At 37.6% G+C, this 23865-nt stretch overlaps 1 protein-coding gene across 6 annotated transcripts in view; it reads right to left on the bottom strand.

Moving 5' to 3' along the window:
* NVL (nuclear VCP like) overlaps positions 1–22446 on the bottom strand; it is a 105525-nt gene extending 83079 nt beyond the window's left edge. For 4 of the 6 annotated variants that reach the window (XR_010024889.1, XR_010024890.1, XM_063114560.1 and 1 more), the window contains exons 1-9: positions 22309–22446; positions 18880–18953; positions 10328–10380; positions 10139–10238; positions 5548–5605; positions 4495–4767; positions 1811–1943; positions 1520–1596; positions 851–985 (exon numbers count right to left, since the gene is read on the bottom strand). Coding sequence is in view for 4 of the 6 variants with exons in the window: in XM_063114560.1 (XP_062970630.1) it covers positions 851–985; positions 1520–1596; positions 1811–1943; positions 4495–4767; positions 5548–5605; positions 10139–10238; positions 10328–10380; positions 18880–18953; positions 22309–22365 (960 nt within the window). In the remaining 2 variants the exon portion in view is untranslated. Of the gene's footprint in view, positions 1–850; positions 986–1519; positions 1597–1810; positions 1944–4494; positions 4768–5547; positions 5606–10138; positions 10239–10327; positions 10381–18879; positions 18954–22308 lie in introns of those variants that run through there. The other 2 variants (XM_063114561.1, XM_063114563.1) reach the window with 2 other exon arrangements.
* Positions 22447–23865: the final 1419 nt, after the last annotated feature.

Genomic DNA, 23865 nt, shown 5'->3' with positions numbered 1-23865 from the left:
TAAAGTTATTTTTCTTTCACAGAGTATTAATCTATTCGTAATTGGTATAGTATGCTATTCTTCTAATTGAAGTTCCTTGGATATCGTGCATTTTACTGCCCAATACAGTTCCTTTTTTTTTTTTTTTTTTTTTTTTTTTGTCGTTTTTTCGTGACCGGCACTCAGCCAGTGAGTGCACTGGTCAGTCCTATATAGGATCCGAACCCGCGGCGGGAGCGTTGCTGCGCTCCCAGCGCAGCACTCTACCAAGAATCTGATAGGGCTAAAATAAGTTGCTAACTTTTTATTTTAACAAATAAGTGTCTATTATTACCATTTTAGGAAGGATTTTTTTTTTTTTTGTGACCAGTAAGGGGATCGTAACCCTTGGCTTGGTGTTGTCCGCACCGCGCTCAGCCAGTGAGCGCACCGGCCATCCCTATATAGGATCCAAACCCATGGCCTTGGCGCTCCCAGCGCTGCACTCTCCCGAGTGAGCCACAGGCCGGCCCTTGGGAAGGATATTTTAACACTAAAAAGTATAAAAACATGACTCTTACTGCTCTTAAGAACCACTGGGTTAATGGGAAAGAGAAATAACGAAAATGTAAACTACACATTTAAAAAAGGGTAAACACACCTATATTACTTTGCTGCCCACCCAATCCTTGTCATATAAACAACAATTGTACATCTTTTTTAAAAATCCTGCAAACAGCAGCATGAAAGAGGTGAATAATAAAGTCGGGATCAGTTCTCAATGACTACACTCTTCCTGAGAGATGCCAGGTCTGGTTTAAGTTGACCAAAGAGGAAAAACAAAAACAAATAAAAAGAACAACAATGACAAATAAGTGTCAGCAAGCCTCACCCCAGCAATTGCATGTGCAAGTAGTGTCTTCCCACAGCCTGGTGGCCCATGAAGGAGAACTCCACGAGGGGGCACGATGCCCAGGTGGTGGTATACCTCCGGGTGACGCATGTGTATGAGCATCTTGCAGACTTCCTAGCAGGGAATAAGCACAAAAGATGTCTTTCACAGCCCAAGAGAGAAAGAATCAAAGTGGAATGAAATGACCTATTCTTTGAAGCAGCCAAATAGAGTGCAGGCTTTAGGCTTAGACCTGAGTTTGAATCCTGTCTCTGGTACCTACTGTATGACTTCAGCAATGACCTCTATGAGCTTCCACTTCATAAGCTGTAATAGTATCTAGTTGAAGATATAATGAAAAGTAACTAGCATGGAAACCAGAACAGAGTAGATACTAAAAATAAACAGTAACCATTATTATTTGTGCTGTTAAAACAATATTACTTATAAAGCATGTATCTTACATACACTTTAATTAAAATAGTGAAAAAGTTAAACAGAATATGTTTCTTTTATTTCTCAATCCTCTCAAGGGTACAGGTCAGGTTTGCCCTTCTTACCTTGCTAGTCTCCTTTTCTATACCCAGTTCATATTAGAAACAAAGCCTTTGTTTGCATAGCAGATTAGCAATATAACCATTTGAGGTAAAATTCTGACTTGGAACTAACTTTTAATGTCGTATCATTGCCTCCAACATCTTCAAACTTCACACTGGAAATCTGCAATTGTAGGCCCCTGGCTTTAGCTGGTAAACAAAAAAGGAGGAGGTGAAAAGATTAGTGACTCAGTAATAACTCATACTTATGTTTAATAATATTTTAGTGAACATTAGATATAGAAATATTTTCTAGTAAATGTTTCTGCACACAGAAGGTCCCCCGAGCAAAACAGCTTGGAATAGAGCAATGCTTCTCTTAAAGCAAAAATGACCAATGCCATCCACAAGACTTGACTCTCACCTTTCTTTTGCAGCACAGCTTCTATTTCTCTGTCTACTTCCTGAAGATCTTCTTTCTTCCTTTTGTTTCCTGTGCTCTTTAGCCTGCCTTTCCTTTTTTTATCATTTTCAAGAAGAAAAGAATCCTCTGAATCCTGGAAAAAAATAAATTTAAATATGCCAAGCTTATATTATAATGCGAACATTTTTTTTTAAAGATGGGCATTATAAAAGTCCATTCCTGCCCACAGTGGATTGAATTATGTCCCCCCAAAATTCACTGAAGCTTGAATTGTGTCCCCTAAGTTTTGTGTATTAGAAACTTGGCCCCCACTGTGACTGTTAAGAGGGTGGGAAATCCTATTTTGGTAATAGAAAGGTGGTACCTTGAAGAGATGCTTAGATTATAGGAGCACACCATAGTGAATGGATTAAAAATGGTGGTCATAGGCATGGTTTGGAGGGCTGTAAAGAAGAGCATGTGAGAGTTTAGAGTCTAGCTCTCTCAGCTCTGCCATTTCACAATGTGATACCCTGCTGTCAATGTCGCCACCACCAAGACCCTCACCAGATGTGTTCCCTGGACTTTGGACTTCCCAGCCTCCGAAACTGTAAGCAATAAATTTTGTTTTCTTATAAATCACCCAGTTCCAAGTATTTTGATATAAGCAACAGAAACAGGCTATTACACTGCCCTATCACTTTCACCTCTGTTAACTATTCCTGACACCTTAAAGCTCAGTTTAAATTCTAACATTTGAAAACCTCCTTTCAGATTCTCCCAGTTAGATTTAATCTCTTACTTACACACTCCCAGACACTGCATTTGCAGCTGTATTACAGGATACCATAATCTGCCTTGTATCTGAGTGACTCATGTCTCTATGTCTCTCTCACTGAATTGTTAGCTCCCCAATTTAGGACACTAATATTCCTCTTTTATTTCTCACTGAGTCTTCTACACAGTTGGTGTTCATCTGATATCTGAGTCACTAAATTCAATATGACTACAAATCTGCCTTGACAGCCATAAAAAAGTATAATTCAACATAAGAGTCACATTCTTGCTAATAATAATGTTCTCCACAGATAGATAATTAAAGCAAAGAGATTTGGAAAAGACCCATTTATAATTTGTAAGGAAAAGATTTTGCCAAATCAAAGGGTTTGGTTCTTGGAAATCACTTAGAGCAGCAATGTCCAAGAGAAATATAATGAGAGGCTGTAATGTTATATATTCTAGTAGCCACATTTTAAAAAGATTTTTAAAATGTGAAATTCATTTAATAATCTATTTTATTGAATCCAGTATATCCACAACATTAATTATTTCAATATATGAGAGTACTTCAAAAAGTTTATGAAAAAGCAAAATTAAAACAAGTAGATTCACATACCTAAGTTGTTCAAACATTTTTAGAGGTTTTCCAAAAACTGAATTGACAGTTTTAAAATTTACATTTAAATAAAAAATTTAGTTTTCAGTTGCAATAGCAGCAACATTTCAAGTGTTCAATAGCCACATGTAGCTAACCAAATTGGACAGTGAGCCCAAGAGCATACCCAGCCACTGTACCATGGGACAGATCACTTCAAGCCCCCTCTTATTCTGCCATGCATTAAAAAGAATCAGTTAAGGTCCGGCCGGTTAGCTCAGTTGGTTAGAGTGCGGTGTTGTAACACCAAGGCCAAGGGTTCGGATCCCCAAATGCCAGCTACCAAAAAAAAAAAGCAATTTGCTTAGGGAAATAAAAAAAGAACCTGCTAACAATGGTACCCAACATGTTCACTCTGTGATAATTCATCAATCTATACTTTTCCTTATTTATGGTATATTTGAATTTTAAAAAGTTAGGAACAAAAGATATTTTCATATTCTAAACATTTTCATAGCATATCCATTTATGTAGGATCCCTCAAGGTATTATCCTGAACTGAAAATAAACCACATTGTTATTTCAGCAGCAATCCTCACTTCTTCCTGAAACTATTGACTCTCTAATACATACCCAAAGTAGTTATTCTTTAACTCTCACTAGTATCTCAGTAAGTTCATTAGGCACTACTAATTCAATAAACTGACTGACTACTATGTGCTAGACATATTTTAGCCAGGGACATAAGGCCATTGTCACTGAAGCAAAGCTGGGAGGTAGGTAGGAGATGAGAATAAAGAGGCAGTAGGTTCTCATACTGGCTAGCTGCCAAAACCAACCAACCAACCAAAAACAAAAACAACAAACAAACAAAGACAAAAGCTGTAGGGCTGGCAAGTCAGCTCAGCTGGACAACAAGGCCAAAGGTCTGGATTCCTATACCGGCCAGCCACACACACACACAAAAAAGGCAGCAGGGCAGCCAAATCACAAAGGGCTTACTGGCAACTGCAAGACCTTTGGGTTTGAGAATGAATGAAGCCAATTATAAATAGAAGAATGACAATGACCTGACAACTCAGAAAAAAGATATCTCTGTGTGAAGAATAAACTAGGGGAACAAGAATGGATACAGGTGCCAGCTGGAAAGCTATTTCAATAGTTAAGGCAAGAAAGAGTAGAGGCTTGGACTAGGATAGAAATGATGGCCGAAATGTGAAGTGATCAAATTCTCTTTTACAAAACACAAACATCTGCTTGATACTATATTCAATGAAAAGGTTGTAATGTACTGTAACTATGTGTGGCTGAAATTTCACTACAAAAATACCTGTATCTCGGATATTGGCTTCTTATGATTACTTTTCTCATCTGATAGGTCCAAGAAAAAACTTTCCTTCTTTACACTTGGGGTTCTGTCAATAAACCATCCTCCCTCAGAACCTCTGGCAGGGGCCTTCAAAGGAACGGAGCCTGTTTTGGAAGTTATCCGTAGTGTTGAAGCGCTGGTTTCTCTTTGCTCCATCTCAGGAGTATGTGAAACGGAATCAGTGTTTCCTTTCCGATATAAAGAGAGCAGGGAACTGTTCATTTGATTTGCTGACTGGCAGAAACATGATTTTAGCATAAATTACTCAGTAAGTACGCATGAAAGTTCCATTACCTATACTAGTAAGTTTTCTACATTTTGCTTTCAACAATTTCTCTCATAACATTTACAGTCAGAATACATACATGTTTACCATAAGATGATTCACATTTACTATTTAGACAGATGTATCCCACCACCAGCACTCTAAGTTAATGGAAGACCAGTTCACTTTGGTGATTAAATAAAAACAAATAAGCATGGTTGTTTTTTAAAAATATTAACAGAAGCAAGTATGAAAATGAGCTGGTAGTGAATGTAGTGACTGAGAGTTACTATCATTTCATCAATTCAAAACTGGGTCACATGTAAGCCAGTATCATCATTACTTTGTTAATAAACTCAAAATTGATTTAACAATGGGGAAAAAACAGTAAGTTATAAATAACTAGACATATTATTCCTATAACCCCTTTAACTAAGCCCATTCATCAGTAATGCCAGATCCTTGGCAGAAAATACCTGCTATTCTCCATTTTTACTATTAATTCCCTTTTCTATTCTGTCTGCCCTTACTTCTGGCTATTCTCTTTCCTTCTTTTTCCCTGCATAATTGACTATAAACTGACATACTGGAAGGCTGGCTAATCCATCATCAACACTGTACACAGGAGGTATTCAATTACTTACTGATGAAGATTTCTAATGTTTCTTATTCAGTTCCTTACTGATATTTCCTAAGGAATGATCATGATTTAAAAAAATCAAAGTAGGCCCATTAAATGTTTGGCTCACCTGTGGATCTGGGTAATCACCCACATCTGAATCATCATCGGAACAGCTTTTAGCATACCTCAATAAAAAGAGGGAAAAAATGTTTTAAAGGCTTTCCTCCCATAGCCTAAAAAATGACTAACCAAAACAAGTAAATACACTAAAGCAAAATATTATGGTGGTTAAGAGTCCGAGCTTTAGAATCAGAGAAACCAGGATTTGAAATCTGGTTTACTCAGTTACTGGCTTCTACTTGACATCTGTTCATCAGCTTTCTTATCTATAAAATGGAGATAATAAGTAATGCCTATCTAACAGGGTCATTAAAGGATTTAATGAATGCTTGCTAAGTCCTTAGTATGTGGTAAATGCTTAAAAAATTGTGGTTATCTTTATCCTAGCAATAAATAAAAGTGAAAAACAAATTACCATCAGACCCAAGGGTCTCGTTTAGGAATCAGATTCGGGCAGAGGAAATATTTCAGCAAGCCATAATTAAGCACTTTGAGTAACAAATTCACAAAGTCAATATGACCAAGCCGTGTAAACAGATGCAACTTCTCCAAGTCTGTTCATTTGGACTGAAGGAGCAAAGTATTTTTCATATTATATTTCAAAGAAGAAGTATAAATCTTAGTACTATCATCTGAGAATGTATTCTCAGTTAATTATAACTGAAAATTGGTATCTAATGGCTTCAAGTAACTACAGGACTCTGTTACTACCTAATACGATTTCTTTAAAAAATATTTAAATAAAAATAGGACTTTTCCTAAGTAAAATTATATGAATGCTATGAAATGCCTTTATACTTAAGATATAAATTCTTTTTTTAAATTCATTAAATTCAATCAGGATTACTTGGGGGCATTTCTAATCAATGTAAAAAAAGTAGATTATTCAACATTTGGGAAAAAAAGTTCTGCCCTAAATAGTAAATTAATATTAAATAGTAATTAAATTTGCCCTTAATAGCAAATTTTAAAAAATAATTAATTCCAAGTGAATTAAAGACTTAAATATCATAAAGGAACAAGAAAAAAGTATAATTATTTTATATAGTCTTGTAAGAGAGGTCTTTCTGAGCATATCAGCAGAATCCATAAATGAAAAGAGTGATAGATCTGACTTGGTAAAAACGCGAAACTTCTCTAATCAAAAGACACTATAAACAAAAACAAAAGGCAAATGGGAAAATGGGAAAAGCATTTGTAATACATATAAAAAGAGGTGGTATTTTGTGCCAAAAGCTCTGACAGTAAGAAAAATTCAAATACCTCTCAAATGAAATAGAAAAAAAATAAGTAACAAAGAAAATATGAAATAGCCAAAAAATATCTAACCTCACCAGTTATTAAAAAATTACAAATAAAAACAACACAATCAATTTTTTGCCTATGAAACTGGCAAAGATTAAATAACAGTATAACTAGAATGACAAGGGTACAGAGAAATGGGTCCTTTAAACAAAGGTGTTGGGAGCGTAAACTGAGGCAACCATTTTTGGAAGGCAACTCCAAATCTACCAGAAGTCTCAAAAATATGAATCACTTTTTTCTGTTGTTGTTGTTTAAAAGATGACCGGTAAGGGGATCTTAACCCTTGGCTTGGTGTTGCCAGCACCATGCTCAACCAGTGAGCTAACCTGCCATCCCTATATAGGATCTGAACCCGTGGCCTTGGTGTTATCAGCACCGCACTCGCCAGAGTGAGCCACGGGCCGGCCCCAAACATGAATCACTTTTACCCTAGAGATTCCACCTCAGGAATTTAACATAAAAAACAATGAGATGGGGCCGAGCCCGTGGCGCACTCGGGAGAGTGCGGCGCTGGGAACACAGCAACGATCCCGCCGCGGGTTCGGATCCTATATAGGAATGGCCGGTGCACTCACTGGCTGAGTGCTGTTCACGAAAAAGACAATAAAAATAAAATAAAAAACAAAACAACAACAACAAAAAAAACAATGAGATGTGTGCAAAGATATATGCATTAAGGGTTACTTATTACGGAGTAGTGCAAAACTGGGAACACCAAATATCCATGAATATGGAACTGATTAAGAAAATTATGGTGAATCCAAACAAAAAAGATTCAGCTATAAAGAATGAAAAGGGGCTATCACCACAGATCCTATAGACATTGAAAGAATAACAAGAGAATACCGTGAAAGCATTATACCAACAAATTCCACACCCTAGATAAAATGGACACATTTCTTTAAAAATACAATTTACCAATATATTTGATTAGAAATTTAATTTAAAAAATTAATCGCTTTTGTTAAAAAAAAAAAAAAAAAAAATACAATTTACCAAAACTGACATAAGGAGAAAAAGACAATACATAAGGAAAAAAAGACAATAAGGAGGAGCCATATATCTAGCAAAATTAAATTTATCAAAACCCTTCATAAAAAGAAAACTCCAGGCCTAGATGAACTCTGGGTGAATTCTAACATTCATGAAAAAATTTTCATAATTCTTTTACATAAAATAAAGAACAAAAGAATATTTTCCAACTATTATGAAGCTAGTATAACCCTAACACCGCAACTCAGACCAATATGAATATAGCTGCAAACATCTGTACAAAAAGATTAGCAAATTAAATCCAACAATATATAAAAAGGATAATACATCAGGATCAACAAGGGTTTATCCCAGGAACGTAATAATTAGCTTAACACTCAAAATCAGTGTAATTCACCAAACTAATACAGCGGGAAAGCCATAATAAGATATTTCAAAAGATGCAGAAAAGCATTTGATAAATGCAATACCTATACATGATAAAAATTCTCAAACTAGAAATATCAGGTAAGTTTCTCATCTACAAAAAACCCTGCAATTAACATCATACTTTGTCTAAAATTGAAAGAACACCTAAAATTAAAGACTGACCACACCAAATGTCAGCAACATGTGAACAAGTGGAATTCTCATAAGCTGCTAATGTAAAAGTAAAATGGTACAAACACTTTATTCCACTCCTAGGTATTTACCAAAGGAAATGAAAACACTGTCCAGACAAAGATTTGCACATAAATGTTCATAGGATTTCAAGCCGGATAGTGCTTTTTGTAGCTTTAAATGGAAAGCAACTCCAAGACTTGAACTTCAAAAATAAAAATAAAAAATAAAAGATAAATGTTCGCTATCTGTAATAGCCAAAACCTGGCAACAACCCAATTGTCCATCAACAGATAAACAGATAAAAAAATTGTGGCTTATCAACACATACTCACCAATAAAAACCAATGAACTATTGATACATGCACCAACACTGATAAGTCTCAAAACTATTATGCTAAGTGAAAGAATTCAAACTTTAAAAGTATATACTAGGGCTAGCCAATTAGCTCAGCTCTTTAGAGCACAGCCTTGTAACAGTAGGGTCAAGGGTTTGCTTCCCCATACCGGCCAGCTGCCAAAGAAAAAATAAAAAGAAAAATGTATCTATTGTATGATTCCATTTATATAAAATTCCAGAAAATGTAATCTAATATTTAATAACAGAAAGCAAATCAATGGCTGCTTGGAAATGGGGGTGGAGGGAGAAGTGAACTGCAAGGGGGCACAAGAAAACTTCTGGGGTTGATGGAAATGTTCAGCATCTTGCTTATGGTGATGGTTTAATGAGTAGATACGTCAAAACTCAACAAATTGTACTGTAAAAATGTACAGCTTATTGTATGTCAATTATACCTCAATAAAGTTATGAAAAACTCTCAATAGTATTCCTTTTTTCCCCCCCATCAGGAAACAAGTTTAATAGAGTATGACACATAATTATGCCTCTCTTTGCTCTGAATGTCAGAACTAACCTTGAATTGTACATCAATATGACCAGACCAAAACATGTAAAAACCAGAAGACACAATGATGACAAATTGTCCCTAAATTGTGCACGCATTTTATAGAAAATTTCACCTGGCCTCTTTCTTTTCTTAATTGAAACATAATTGATTATACATAACTGTGGGGTATAGAGTTGACTATCTATACTAGTGCACAATATGTGATGATCAAATCAGGACAATTAGCATATTCATCATTATAAAATGTACTCATTCTTTGTGCTTATTAACCAATTTCTCGATAACTCCCCTCCCTCAATAGTATTCCTGAAACAACAAAACTAATTGGCACCTTTCTATCTGGTATCCTACTAGAGCAAAGAAAAACAAAGATAATCAGACAGTTCTGTTGGTAATTGCAAACAAGTAAACAAATATCTTATATAATAATATTATTATAATAAATATCTATCACTAGAAGCTAAGGAAACACACACAAAAAAAGTCCAAGAAGGCCTAACAAAAGCAATAACATTTCAATTTACTCTTGAAAACTGAGTGGGGGTTTGTGAAAGGGAAACGAACATCCCTGCTACAGAAAACCACCCATATAAGGCACAGTCCAAAAAGGAAGTTGACTTCTTTGGGGAATAGTGAGCATTCCATATGGCTGAAAAAAGGTCTGGAGAGGTTAAGTAAGTATAATGCAGGGCCTTGTTGACAATGAAGAGCCACTGAAAGTTTTATAAGTAGGAATGTAACGTGATTAGGTTTATGTTTTAGGGAAAAAAAACTCCATTTGGTAATACTTACTCATTATCCTCTTTACCTTGTCTTGCTCTTTTTGCCAGATGTTGATCTTCTAATTCTGTTAGATTCTTAAGCTCTTTTTCACTACTAATTATGCTAAATACTGAAACAAAAGGAAAAATGGCATGAGCTAAAACAATTCTTTCTATAACTTTTTTGATAATTCAGTTCAGCTCTAACACTAAGACTCACCTTTTTCTACCTGAATCCTAAAAGCATTTCTTTTTCTTCGACCATAGTCTATACTGAAATAAGAAGAAGAAGTTTAGTACAGTGGTCTCCACCAATATTATTCCATTAAACTCAATCTAAATAAATCACATAAGTTTGCATGAATATTTAATTATGTCACTGTATTCATACTGGTCTTAAACCTACTTTTAACAACTTCTGAGTTTATATTTTTATGATTGTGATTTCTCTCAATTTTTTCCTTTTTCCCAGCCCTTTTCCATTTGAATGTTCTTATTTTGAAATTTTTTTTTTTTTATTAAAGATGACCAGTAAGGGGATCTTAACCTTTGACTTGGCATTGTCAGCACCATGCTCTCCCAAGTGAGCCATGGGCTGGCCCTATTTTGAAATTTTAAACCTACTCAAAATCTGAAAGAAATAATGTAACGTAATGAAAAATGTAACGTAAAGAATAATGTAATATAATGATTAATGTAATGATTCGTCAACATTTTGCCCCATTTACTTTATTTCTCTCTGTATTCACAAATTTTTTTTTTTTTTTGGCAGAATCATCTGAAAATAAGTTACAGACACTCCACCTAAAAATCCTCAGCATATTGGTGTGATGGTTGTGGGTTATCGTTAAACTTATAATTAACATTGTCTCCTCCCACAACCACACTTGACTAGAAAAAAAAACCCTCAGCATGTTTCTCTGTAAAAAAAGATATTTACATAAGCACAGTACAAATGGCACAAAAAAGGAATTTAATATTGATAAAATATTATCTAATACACAGTCCATGTTAAAATTTCTCAAATTATTCCCCCAAAATATTCTTTATAGTTTTTCTTTCTTTAATCCAGGGTCTAGTCAAGGTTCATGCACTCATTTGGTTGTCACGTTTCTTTAGACTCCTTTAATTTATAATAATCCGTCTTTTGTGTGTGTGACAAAAAAATTTTGAAGGGTTCAGATAAGCTAATTTATAAAATGTCCCACAATCTGGATTTCTTATGTTTCCCCATTATTATATTCAAGTTAAACATTTCTAGCAAGACCATTTGCTAAAAATAGTGGGTAATATAGAAAATTCTTTGTTATAGAAAGTCTTCGTTTTTAAGGGATAGACACGATAGTATGTATGGATAAAGAGACTCTAGGTAAAGACTATATCGGTGTTCTTTGTACTATCCTTTCAATTTTTCTTTAAGTGTGAAACTACATAAAAATAAAAGGTTTTAACTGTAGCAAACACTGTACTAAATAAATCACGGCCATTTAAAAAAGCAACTTAAGCAAAATATGTTAAAGCAATACTGACATCAACAGAGCCTTTCTTTTTTTTTTTTTTTTTCGTGACCGGCGCTCAGCCAGGGAGTGCACTGGTCATTCCTATATAGGATCCGAACCCGCGGCGGGAGCGTCGCGGCGCTGCTAGTGCAGCACGCTACTGAGAGCGCCACGGGCTCAGCCCAACAGAGCCTTTCTTTTCAAACTAGTTTATGCTTTTAAAAATCAGGTATTTAATTAATTTAAATGGGAGAAGAGGGCTGGCTGGTTGGCTCAGTTGGTTAGAGCACTGCCTTGTAACTCCAAGGTCAAGGGTTTGGATCCCCTTCCTGGCCAGCTACACTAAATAAATAAATAGATAAATAAATAAATGGGGAATGAACTGTAAACCATGAAGCTGTGATACCTCTATTAGCAAATCATATCTGAAATGGGAGAAAATATGAGTAGAGAACACAAAACAACAAATAAAAGCAATAGTCTCTAACTACACCTCTGTAATTCATTCACATCTAGCAGGAACCACCTATCAAGTGAGGATCAGTATTCAGGACACTAAACTTTACTCGCCTCAAAAGGATAACTCTTTCCTTTAAGAGTTAAGAAGACTTAGCCAAAAGCAGCTAGCAATCAACATTTACATAACATTAAAAAGATAACTTAGAAACACTGACTATAATTGAAAACATAAGGTATAACAACGAAACTAAGATCTAAAACAAAAAACCCTATTAACTTAATTTTTTGAAAAAAGCTAGAATAACTAAGAATATATAAAGTGTAAAAAATTTACAGCACTTTCTTTCTTTTTTTTTTTTTTTTTTAAAAAGATGACTGGTAAGGCCTTGACTTGGTGTTGTGAGCACCACGCTCAGCCAGTGAGCGAACCGGCCATCCGTATATGGGATCCGAACCCGGGGCCTTGGTGTTATCAGCACCGTACTCTCCCGAGTGAGCCACGGGCCGGCCCACAGCACTTTCTATTTACAGTAGCCAAAATATGGAACCATCCTAAATATCCATTGATGGACGACTGGATAAGGAAAATGTGGTATATATACACAATGGAATACTACTCAGCCATAAAAAAGAATAAAATCCTGCCATTCACAGCAACATGGATGAGCTTGGAGAAAATTATGTTAAGTGAAATAGGCCTGGCACAGAGGGAAGAATACCACATGTCCTCACTCATAAGTGGGAGCTAAGAGAGAAAGAAGAAAAGAAAGTCCACGGTGGTGTGTTGGACTTGCAGAGGGAGAGAACAGACTTAGGGTTGTAGTGGGAAGGTGGGGGAGTGGGGAGAGGTTGGGTGGGGTCACGGGGAACAACTGCAATTCGAGGTGGTGGCATACTGATAGTATTGATATGCTCACCATTTCTTGGGCACAGGTGCTGATGGTCAGCTCTGTGTCCCATGAATATATATAATCAGTTAAAATTAAATAAAAACAACAAAAAAGTATTTACAGCATTTTGTATGTGATATTTGAATATCAAAACTAAGGATTATATATTGACACATAAGGAAACTTAGGACAAAAAAATGTCCTCTGTGATGTCAAAGCACTTAACCCAACCACTAGGCCTATCCTTCGTTTTATAATTACTGATGTTTGCTCTTTTATCCTCCTCATCTTCTGGATTGTGAGTTCCTGATTTACACTTATTTTCATATCTGCTACAGTACCTAAAACTGCACTTACATATAATATGCATTCAATAAATATTTGCTTTCATGAAAATTTTAAAGTTTATGGGCCGGCCTGTGGCTCACTTGGGAGAGTGTGGTGCTGATAACACCAAGGCCACGGGTTCGGATCCCATATAGGGATGGCCGGTTTGCTCACTGGGTGAGCGTGGTGCTGACAACACCAAGTCAAGGGTTAAGATCCCCTTACCGGTCATCTTTCAAAAAAAAAAAAAAAAAGAAAAAAGAAAATTTTAAAGTTTATGATGTCTGTTAGATGCTAACAGTGTGAAAGAGGAAAGTTAGCATGATGTACAATCTGGTGTAAATCATATGTTATATTATTTTGTCCAGTTATAATCACTAAAATGCAACAAAGCAACTTCAGTATCTCTGAAAATGAGTTATATTATCTTGCCTTTAAATGAAGACCCATAGATTTATTTCTTACAGACCAGATTTTTTTTTTTTTCTTCCAAAAGATGACCAGTAAGGGGATCTTAACCCTTGACTTGGTATTGTCAGCACCACGCTCACCCAGTGAGCTAACTGGTCATCCCTATATGAGACCCAGACCCATGGCCTTGGTTTTATCAGCACCACACTCTCCCGAGTGAGCCATGGGCCGGCCCACAGACCAGATTTTTGGTACTTATTTTTAAACCTGTCTATTAGATTCAAATCTTGGGGTGATGTGAATGACAAAGACAAAAGAAAAAAACCCTTTCCACACTGAAATTAGCATCAATGGCCCTGATCCTTTTGAGATGTAACTTTTAAAAAGCCACAGATCAAGCATATTAGTGTGCCCCCTGCTGGTTTGGCAAATTTTAACTTGCAAATTATTCCCAGTACATGTGTATAATTTCAGAACTATGTAAATATATTATCTAGTCAAAAAATAAAAATAAAAAGGAAAAGGAAAACATGGTAGGAAAACTTAACGACATAAAGTGAGAACACAACAATATGTTACAAATCACTGCTTCAAATGCTTTCTCCAAAGCCATTGTGCTCTCCAGTCTTCCAGGGTAGCACAAGAACTACTTTCCCAATAAACCTTTCCGTCAGCCCTCCTCACCATTAAGCACAATTAATCTTGTCCTCTCTTACAGCACTTTACTTTTATAGTAGTGATAATTAAGCTGTTTGGGAACTGACAGTCATTTATTTATTCAGCCTCTCATCCACTCTACTTCTTCAATTCAATCAACACACACCAAGTGCCTACCGTCCTTCTAGAATTGTCAAAGAGCTGGGACTCCAAAGATGAATAAGAGACACTACCTGGGTACTGTAAGAACCTGCCTAGTGGGGAAGACAAACACAAACACACACTATGGTTAAGTGCAATAACAGAAAGAAGCTATAGGAACTTGGGGTGTATATGTATATAGCACAGACAAATGAATACGGATTTAATGCTCTGTGTGTGTATTTATAGAGAGATTTTTGTTTGTTTTTTGGTGGAGAGGAGAAAGGGGATTGGGCAGAAAGGGAATTCCAGAAAGAGGTGACAACTTGTGCTAAGAAAAAGAAGAAACAATATGGGGTGTGTGTGTGTGATTGCAAAGTTACTGTCACATGTAGTGCAAGGCAGGGAGATAAGGAGGAACCAGATCATGAGGCCTTTAAGCCACACTGAAGAAGTGGAGATTATACCTGAAAGCAGTTGAAAAAAATTATAGGTACATACAAAAAATTATAGGTACATACACACATTTTATTTATTTATTTATTTTTTGCAGTTGGCCAGTGTAGGGATCCAAACCCTTGACCTTGGTGGTAATAACACTATGCTCTAAACAACTGAGCTAACCGACCAGCCTTAAATACACATTTTAGAAAGATCATTTTGGTGGCTGTGGTTAGGATGGATTAGAAGAGTGGTTTTCAATGAAAGTGGTAACACCCCTAGGGAGCATTTTGAAAAACTGAGGGGGTATTTTGTGTGGTCACAGTGACTGGGGAGCATTATGGAGATTTAGCAGGTAAAGACTACAATTGCTGGATATTCTTCTATGTGCACAGTAATTCCACCTAAAGAAAAACTTTCCCTTCTTCATGACTTTCAAATGTTCTGCCAGACATTCAAGTTGGTGAAAAACCTGTTTATAGTTACCTTAGCTAGAACCCATCTGCTACAGACTCACAGGCAAAGCCATTTTGCATGGTTTTAAAACACAATGAATTTTTTAGGAATACAAATTAGTCTTTTTTGTTGTTCACTGAAATCACCGACAACATTGTGTCCATAATATCTGAGATGCCATCAGAACATTTAACAGTCTTCACTTATAGCTCTCATATTCACACTTATTCTATAAATAGGCTGAATTTTCTGACTGTCAGTATGCCTTCTACTGTCTCATTAGGCTTCAGCATTAGTGGATTTGGGATAAAATGATTAAAGCAGGGGTCAGCAAACCTTAGGCTTTATAGGCCATACAATACTGTCTCTGATGTAATTACTCAACTTTACCCTTGTAGCATGAGAGCAGTCACAGAAAATACATAAACAGCCCCCCCCCCAAAAAAAAAATAAATAAAATATGTAAACAAATGAGTGTGGTTGTGTTCCAAAAAAACTTTATGGACACTGAATTTTGAATTTTATCTAATTTTCATGTATCATAAATATTATTCTTAAATATGTTTTTCAACCACTTAAAAAAATTTTTTTTTTAAATTCTTAGCTCATGGCCATACAAAAAAAGGTCACAGGTAGGATTTGGCCAAAGGGCCAAAGTTTGTCAACCCCTGGATTAGACAGGCTAGATGTGGGGAGAATGTTTAGAAGATGAAATAGTCTGAACAAGAAATAATGAGGATCTGGATTAGGCCAGTAATAGGGAAAGAAGAGAACAGGTGTCACAAAATATTTAAGAGCCAAAGCAAGGCTTGGTGACTTATTGAAGACATGGCAGCGGGGATGGGAGGCTAGGTAGAAGGAGGAAGACAACACATAGGTGTTTAACCTCAGTGGCTAGGTGGGGATTGCACCATCAAATAAGATAAAGAAGAAGTTATGAAAAAAAGACAACTCATATATTTCAGTGTAGTGAGTGGTGGGGATAGAAGCAAGCTTCCACTCAAATAAATTTTGATGAAGGGGCAGAGAAATATTGGGCAGTAACCAAAGTGGGATACACAGTTTTTTAAAAACTGTTTTTAGTTTTTCTTCTTTCTTTCCTTCCTAATACAGATTTTGGTACTGGGAAGTGCAGTGCCACAGTAACAACTACCTAAAAATGTAAAACTGGCTTTGAAAATGCGTAAAGGGTAAAGACTAGGAGAGTTTTGAGGCGCATGTTAGAAGAAGCCTAGACTGCTTTGAAGAGACTGTTGGTAAAAATATCGGCATTGAAGGAGATTCCAGACAGGGCTCAGAAAGAAGAGGACAGCTGTAGAGGAAGCTTCTATAGTCTTAGATATATACATGTATCATCATGAACAGAATGTTCATAGAAACATGAACGTTAAAGATGCTTCTTGGCTGGCCAGTTAGCTCAGTTGGTTAGAGTGCAGCCTTGTAACACCAAGGTCAAGGGTTTGGATCCCCATACTGGCCAGCCACCAAAAAAAACCCCACAAAAGATGCTTCTAGTGAGGTCTCAGAAATGAGAAACATGTTATTGGAAACTGGAGAAAGGTGGACCTCGTTATGAAGTAGCAGAAGACTTGCGCTGAATTATGATTTACTTTTTTGTGAAAAGCAGAACTTGTAAATAATGAATTTGAGTATTTAGCTGAGATTTCTTTTTCTTTTTCTTATTTTCTTTTTAGCTGAGGAGATTTCTAAGCAACGTGTGGAAGTGTGGCCTGGCTTCTCCTTGTTGCTTATAGTAAAATTTGAGAGATACTGTGAAGCAAAAAAGAATCAGAACTTGAAGATTTGGAAAATTCCCAGCCTACCCATATTATAAAAAAATGAGAAGGCATGTTCTGGAGAGAATATTAAGGATGTGGCTGGACAACAATTTGCTAAAGAGATTAAAGGCCTGGGACTTATGTATCCAATCAGCCATCTAGGCAAAAGCCAGGAATAAAGATGGGTTGTAACAACAAAAACACTGCCAGCCTGGATTAAAGGGTACAGAGATGAGACAAAATTAAGGAAAGCTGTTAAACTTCTGGGATTCTATAGGATGGGGCCAACAGAAGTATCCAGCTGTGAACATGTGTTATACTTCAAGAAAAGGGAAGAATGACCCCGAAGGAGGCTCAGGGGTCACCAAGGCTGCTACTGCCACCACAGGCCCACAGGGCACAGGTCCAGGTGGTGGGGCTATCTCCACCTAGGTTCCAGAGAGCAGGACCATCACCCTAATGAGCCCACAGGACAGGGCACTGGGCAAAAGAAGATTATTCTCAAGCTTAAAATCTAATTAAATTTGCCCCGCCAAGTTTTGGATGTGCTTGGGACTGGTGACCCATTTCTTCTTTCCAATTGTTCCCTTTCTGAATGAGAATGTCTACCCTACGCCTATCCCATCATTGCACTTTGGAAGCAGATAACTTTTTGTCTCGTTTCACAGGCTCAAAGATGGAGAAGAATTTTGTCTCAAGATGAATCACACCTTGAAGTCTCAACCATATCTGATTTAGATGATATTTAAATGAGATTTTGGACTTAGAGTTGATGCTAAAATAGGTTAAGACTTTTAGGGTTGCTGGAATGGAATGAGTGTACCTGCATGTAAGAAGAACATGAATTTTGGGGAGCCGGGGACAGACTGTGATGGGCTGGCTTATGTCTCCCCTAAATGCATATGTTGAAGTCCTAACTCCCAGTACCTTAAAACGTGACTGTATTTGGAGTTAAGGCCTTTAGAGGTAATTAAGGTAAAATGAGGTCATATGGGTGGGCTCTAGTCCAATATGACTGGTGTCCTTATAAGAGGAGATTAAGACACAGACATGCACACACAAAGGAACGACCACATGAAAGACCACAAAGAGAAGTCAGCCATCTAACAAGCCAAGGAGAGAGACCTCGGAAGAAATCAACCCTGCTGGTTCCTTGATCTTGGGCTTCTAGCCTCCAGACTTGTGAGGAAATAAATTTCTGTTATTTAAGCCACCCAATGTATATAGTTTGTTATGGAAGCCCTAGAAAACTAATACACAGACTAAGGAGGAAAAGAATATAGAGACATTGAAACATACAGAACAGAGATAATTAATGAAGCAAGATATCACAAGAGGTGTGATTAGAGGCACAAGAGGAGTTAATCTTCAGTGGAAAGACTAAACAGGTGACACATCTCTAGAAAAGAGGACACTGAGGGAGATCATGCCTGATGGTTTTAATTTTTTAACGAAACAGAAAAGGAAGTAATAATAGTAACATCTAGTAACATCTCTATCTCCTGATCAGACTGTGAGGTACTGAAAGATAAGAAGTAGCCATTCCCCCTAGTAAGGACAACTCACTGAATATAATAGGTGTTCGATAAATGTTTGTATAACTGAATTGAGTTCCAAGCTTATGGACTGGTGAACTAACTGGAAATTTAAGCAGGATGGAAACTTAAAATGGTAACAAGGAAAAAAAAGAATCTGGAAACCACATTTTTTTACCTGTACATTCTTTGCAAATCAGACGCTAAGACTCCAGTGTCCACATATTTGCCACATCTATTACTGGTGAGGTACTAAAATAAAAAATATGACAAATCTAAAACACTCAATATTTCAAATTTAGTCATTTTAATCAACAAATAAGAGACCGAGCTATTCAAACACATTATTCTTTAATATAAACTCTTCATTAATAAAGCATATCAGAAACATAAATAAAAATCACCAAGTTTGGAATCAGAGAATTTAATTAACATTGTTAATCACTATGACAACACAATAATAACAACAATAACTAGAATAGCTATAAGATAGTAAGTGAGGGCTTACTATATCCTAAGTTCCAAAACATCACAGAATACAGCAGTAAACTCACAACAACACCACAGGATATTTTCAGTTTGAGGGAACATAGTGATATTTGACATCTGTCACACACTGCAGGAACTACTAGCTTGAGGCAATTCACAGTTTCAACCTTACATCACCTATTGATTATGTCGTTATCTTTACAAAATTGGGTTTTCAAAGATGGCTGTCATTAAAAGCAAATACTGGGCCTGGCCAGTAGATCGTAGTGCTAATACCAAGGTCAAGGGCTCAGGTCCCCTGGATCCCCTTATCAGCCAGCAGCCAGGAAAAAAAAAAAAAAAGCAAATACCATGCAAAAATCAATGTGGAACACAAAATGTGAGTGTCAGTGTCAATCTGATTCCAATGTATAAGTTGTACAGTGTCCAACAGGCACAGAAATCTCACTAGTAAGTAACTGTGGTTATTTAAGAATGAAATACAAATATACTAATTTTCTTTCAGCTTTTATATATTATTTTTCAAACAGCTACTAAGTTATTTGGTCTAATTACTTCTTAAGATGCTTGAGCCTAACTACTGTACTTAAGAAACACACCTATTAGTTATTACTTTTGGCCTAGGGGGCACCACAAAAAAATTACTGAGAAACTAAGGGCTCTCTGAACAAAAAATGTTTGAGAACCTCTGTCCTAGGCACTGTTCTAAGGGCCTTTTACACATTACCTCTTTTAATACACTGCTATGAGGCAGACATTAGTCTCCCCATTTTGTGAAAGAGGAAGTTTAAATGAGACTTAAAAAGATTAGTTGCCAGGCAGCAAATAATAAATTGCAGGACTAGAATTTAAACCTGAACTATCTATCAACATCTGTGGCTCAATACTTGCTAGTTTCCCAGTCCAGCTTCCCCACTTCATACAGCAATTTCTTCTCAAGAATCCCTAAGACATGATAACAGTCTCTGTATAAATGCTTCCAAGTGACAAGAGACTCGGTGTCCAAAGCTGAACCATTCCAGTTAATCTTCCCCTTCTCTGGGCTTCTATAGCATGTTGTCATTTACTACAGTTAATTTTAAATTATACTTAATTGTGCATATCTCATACCTGCTACAAGTCAAAACACTCCTTCATGGCAAAAGACATAAATCTACTTTTATCTGCTTAGTTTTGGGGTAACTATTATGGAGCAATAGACACTTAATACACAATTTAAGAGGAAGCAAATGTACTACTTGTGGGAAGATTTCTAAAATATACTACTAAGTAAAAAAAAAAGCAAACACTGCAGAACAAATGAGTCTGCGTGATTTTTTTTAAATGATACATATTTAAGTGTGCATATGCATACAAAATTTTTAGAAAGATACAACAGAAACTCTCCATGTAATACCTCTGAAGAAGTAGAGATGAGAGGAATTCTTTCTTTTCGTTTTATGCCCTTCTGTCCCTTTTATTGTAAACCATCAGAACCTATTACTTTTATAATGAACCAAAGTGAAAGCTATAGAGGAAAAATGATAATGTCAAATGCTGAAGAACAGTCAGGTGTGGTGAGGATTGAGAAGTTGCTGCTCAGAGACCTAAAAAAATTGAAGGAGCAAGTTGTGAGAATATCCAGAAGAAGAGTAATTCAGAGTAAGTGAATAAATAACAAGAGCAAAGGTCCCAGGCTTGGCATGTTTGAGGTCTGTGTGATTAGGACAGAATAAGTAAATAAAAGGGAGTGCAAAAGGAAAGTAGGACAAAAAAGTAGACAAGAGGCCAGAATGTTTTACTCTAGATTTCTGAGTCCACTAAAGGGTTTTCAGCAGGCACGCTCTGATTTTTCTTAAAAAGATCTTTGATCTTGGAAGCTAAGCAGGGTCGGGCCTGGTTAGTACTTGGAAGGGAGACTGCTTGGGAATACCGGGTGCTGCAGGCTTTTTAAAATTAATTACAGTTGTTTAGAGTGCAGCCTTATAACCCCAAGGTCACAGGTTTGGATCTCTGTACTGAACAGCTGCCAAAAAAACCAAACAAAAACCAAAAGAAAAAATAATAATAAATTAATATAAATAAATAAAAGGATCTCCCTGGCTACTCTGTGGGGAATAGACTGTAGGTAAAAGCAGAACCAGAGAGATCGGTTAGGAGGCTATTTCAATTGTGTAATGAAGAGATAGTGGTTTGGACTAGGACAGCTGCAGGGAGAAATGGTAAGAAGTGCTTGGATTTGGAATACACACACACACACTTTTTTTTTTGCAGCTGGCCGGAGCAGGGTTCTGAGCCCTAGACCTTGGTGTGCTTTTTGAAGTAAAGCCAAACAGATTGTTGACGGATTGGGTACAGGAAATAAAAAAAAAAAAAAAAGAGTCAGAATGATCCTCAAGGTTTTTGCCTTAACAACTGGATGGATGGTGGTGTCGTTTACTGAGCTACAGAACACTAAGAAAATACAGAGTTGGAGGAAAAAATCAAAAGTTTGGACATGTGAAGCTGAAGACAGCTACCAGACATCCAAGAGAAGATGTTGACTAGGCAGCTGGATATATCAATCTGGGATTCAAGATAAAATCTGGCCTAGAAATATAAATTTAGGAGTCATGAATCCAAAAAGGAGATTCATAGCGGCCGGGGAGGTAAAAGGAGTGTGCATAGCTCACAAACTCCAATGCGAAGAAAGCTCTCTCCCTCCTTTAAACTGCTTGCTGACTTTACCTTCCAAGGCATTCGCCACACACTGCTTTCTACCGGCGGTTACGAAATGCGAAAACGACAGGCGAAGTGCCTGTCACAATGTCAGACCCACGTCATCTATGTTTATTGTTTCCCAATCCGACAGCAAGCTCCTTGAGAACGAAAATCCACGTCGTCTGCAAGACTCGCAAAGGGCCTCGTGCAACAGGGGCGTGCGAGGATTCCCAGAAAGCTGCAACGCGGCGGCCAGCCCCGCTCTCCTGCTGCAGGAGCCCGACCCGCCCCGGGCGGCGACGGAAGGCCCCGCACCCCGCCGCGGCCGGCGCTGACACAGACCCGGGCCCGGAACCCGACTGGCCCAAGAGGCCGCTCGCGACCGCCCGAGAGCCACCGGAAAGGGGCAGCGGCATTCTGGGCGGCCCAGGACACCCACCTGGATGACTCGCTGCTTGAGCCTGCCGTCCACCACGCGGGCGGGTTGGGGCCTCATGGCGTCTGCCGCGGCCACCGCCCGGCGGCTCCGAGAGCGCGGGGCCTGCTCGGGGCTGCCCGCCGCACCCGCCGGTCAGCTGCGCCCGAAAGCGCCCGCTGCGCCGCGCCGCCCCGCGGGGAAGGTACTGCGAGTGACAGCAGAAGCTCCCGAGACAGAAAGAAGCCGCGGAAACCTCAGCGAGCTTCAGATAGGACTCAAGCAGGCCTATGTGGCAGGCTTGTCTCTCAGGCCCTGGATGCCGAGGACCCCTTTGAACGCGCTCAACTTTATTGGTTCCCAGCCGGCGGACACGGCCCGAGGCGGCGCGGGTGCAGGTCGCGGCGTGGATGGGAAGCTGGTTACGTTTGTCACATTCCGAAGCTCCAGCCACGCTCTGAGCGGATGCAGTTAGTCTTGGCCAAGAACCTAAACCAGACTGTAGAAACTCGGAATGATTAAATCAGGATAAAAACACACCTCCAAATAGCTAGAAGAGAGAACCTTTAATTTTATCACCACAGAAATGATAAACGATCGAGTTGATACCTGACGTGATCATTATACAGTGTATACATGTGTTGAAACCTCACTCTTACCCCATCAACACGTACAATTATTATGTGTCAGTTACTGCAGAAACAGAGGGACCAAAACGAAATACAGTACAAAACCTGCCGTCCTGCTGCTTGCCTTCCCACCTAATTACCTACAGTACTGAGGGCGGACAAAGGGGCTGAGTGTAAAATGCAAAGGAAGGCCTGTTTTACCCAAATATCTAAATCATTTGTTTCTTTTAGAACTCATTTGTTCTGACGCTCTTATCAACAGATAATTTGTTGAGCACGCCCCGTGCAAGACTCTGGCCTAGAAACTGCCTAGAATTGTATTAAACGTATTTATCTTGCCCCAAGAAGTTTATCCATAACTGGAGACACAAATAAAGGGACAGTTATCATACATTAAAAAAAAAAAAAAAAAAAAAAATTGCCGGCCTTAACTTGTTTGTTTGCTCTAATCGTGTGTTCAATATTCTTATTTCAGGCCTTATTTGGCTTATGACAATATTAAGTGTAGCCTAAGTAGTGTATTGAGGAGTAGAGGGCAGGAGAGAAGATGGAATTAAGAGAAGGGTGTGAGAAGATGTTAATAGATGACTTGACCTTCTTAATATATTGCTGATACCCATCAAACCAGCTCAGATCATATCACTGCTCTTTTCAATGGTTCTCAGCTGTAAACTGAATTAACTACAGATTTCTCACTCTGATATCAAAATATTAGTCCACTTGGCTCAAACTTTTATTACTTGCTTTTTCATTATATACAGTCTGTTTTATTGGTTTTTTAATTGTAAAACACACATAACAAAATTTGCCATTGTAAACATTTTAAAGTGTACAGTTTAGGGGTATTAAGTACATTTATAATGTTCGACCATCACCACCCTCCAACTCCAGAACCCTTTTAATCTTGTAAAACTGAAACTCTACACTGATTAAAAAATAACTTCCTATTCTT

The sequence above is a fragment of the Cynocephalus volans genome, chromosome 11, assembly GCF_027409185.1.
Source record: "Cynocephalus volans isolate mCynVol1 chromosome 11, mCynVol1.pri, whole genome shotgun sequence".
In the NCBI taxonomy this organism is placed as follows: Eukaryota; Metazoa; Chordata; class Mammalia; order Dermoptera; family Cynocephalidae; genus Cynocephalus; species Cynocephalus volans.
This window is presented reverse-complemented; position numbering and strand designations above follow the sequence as displayed.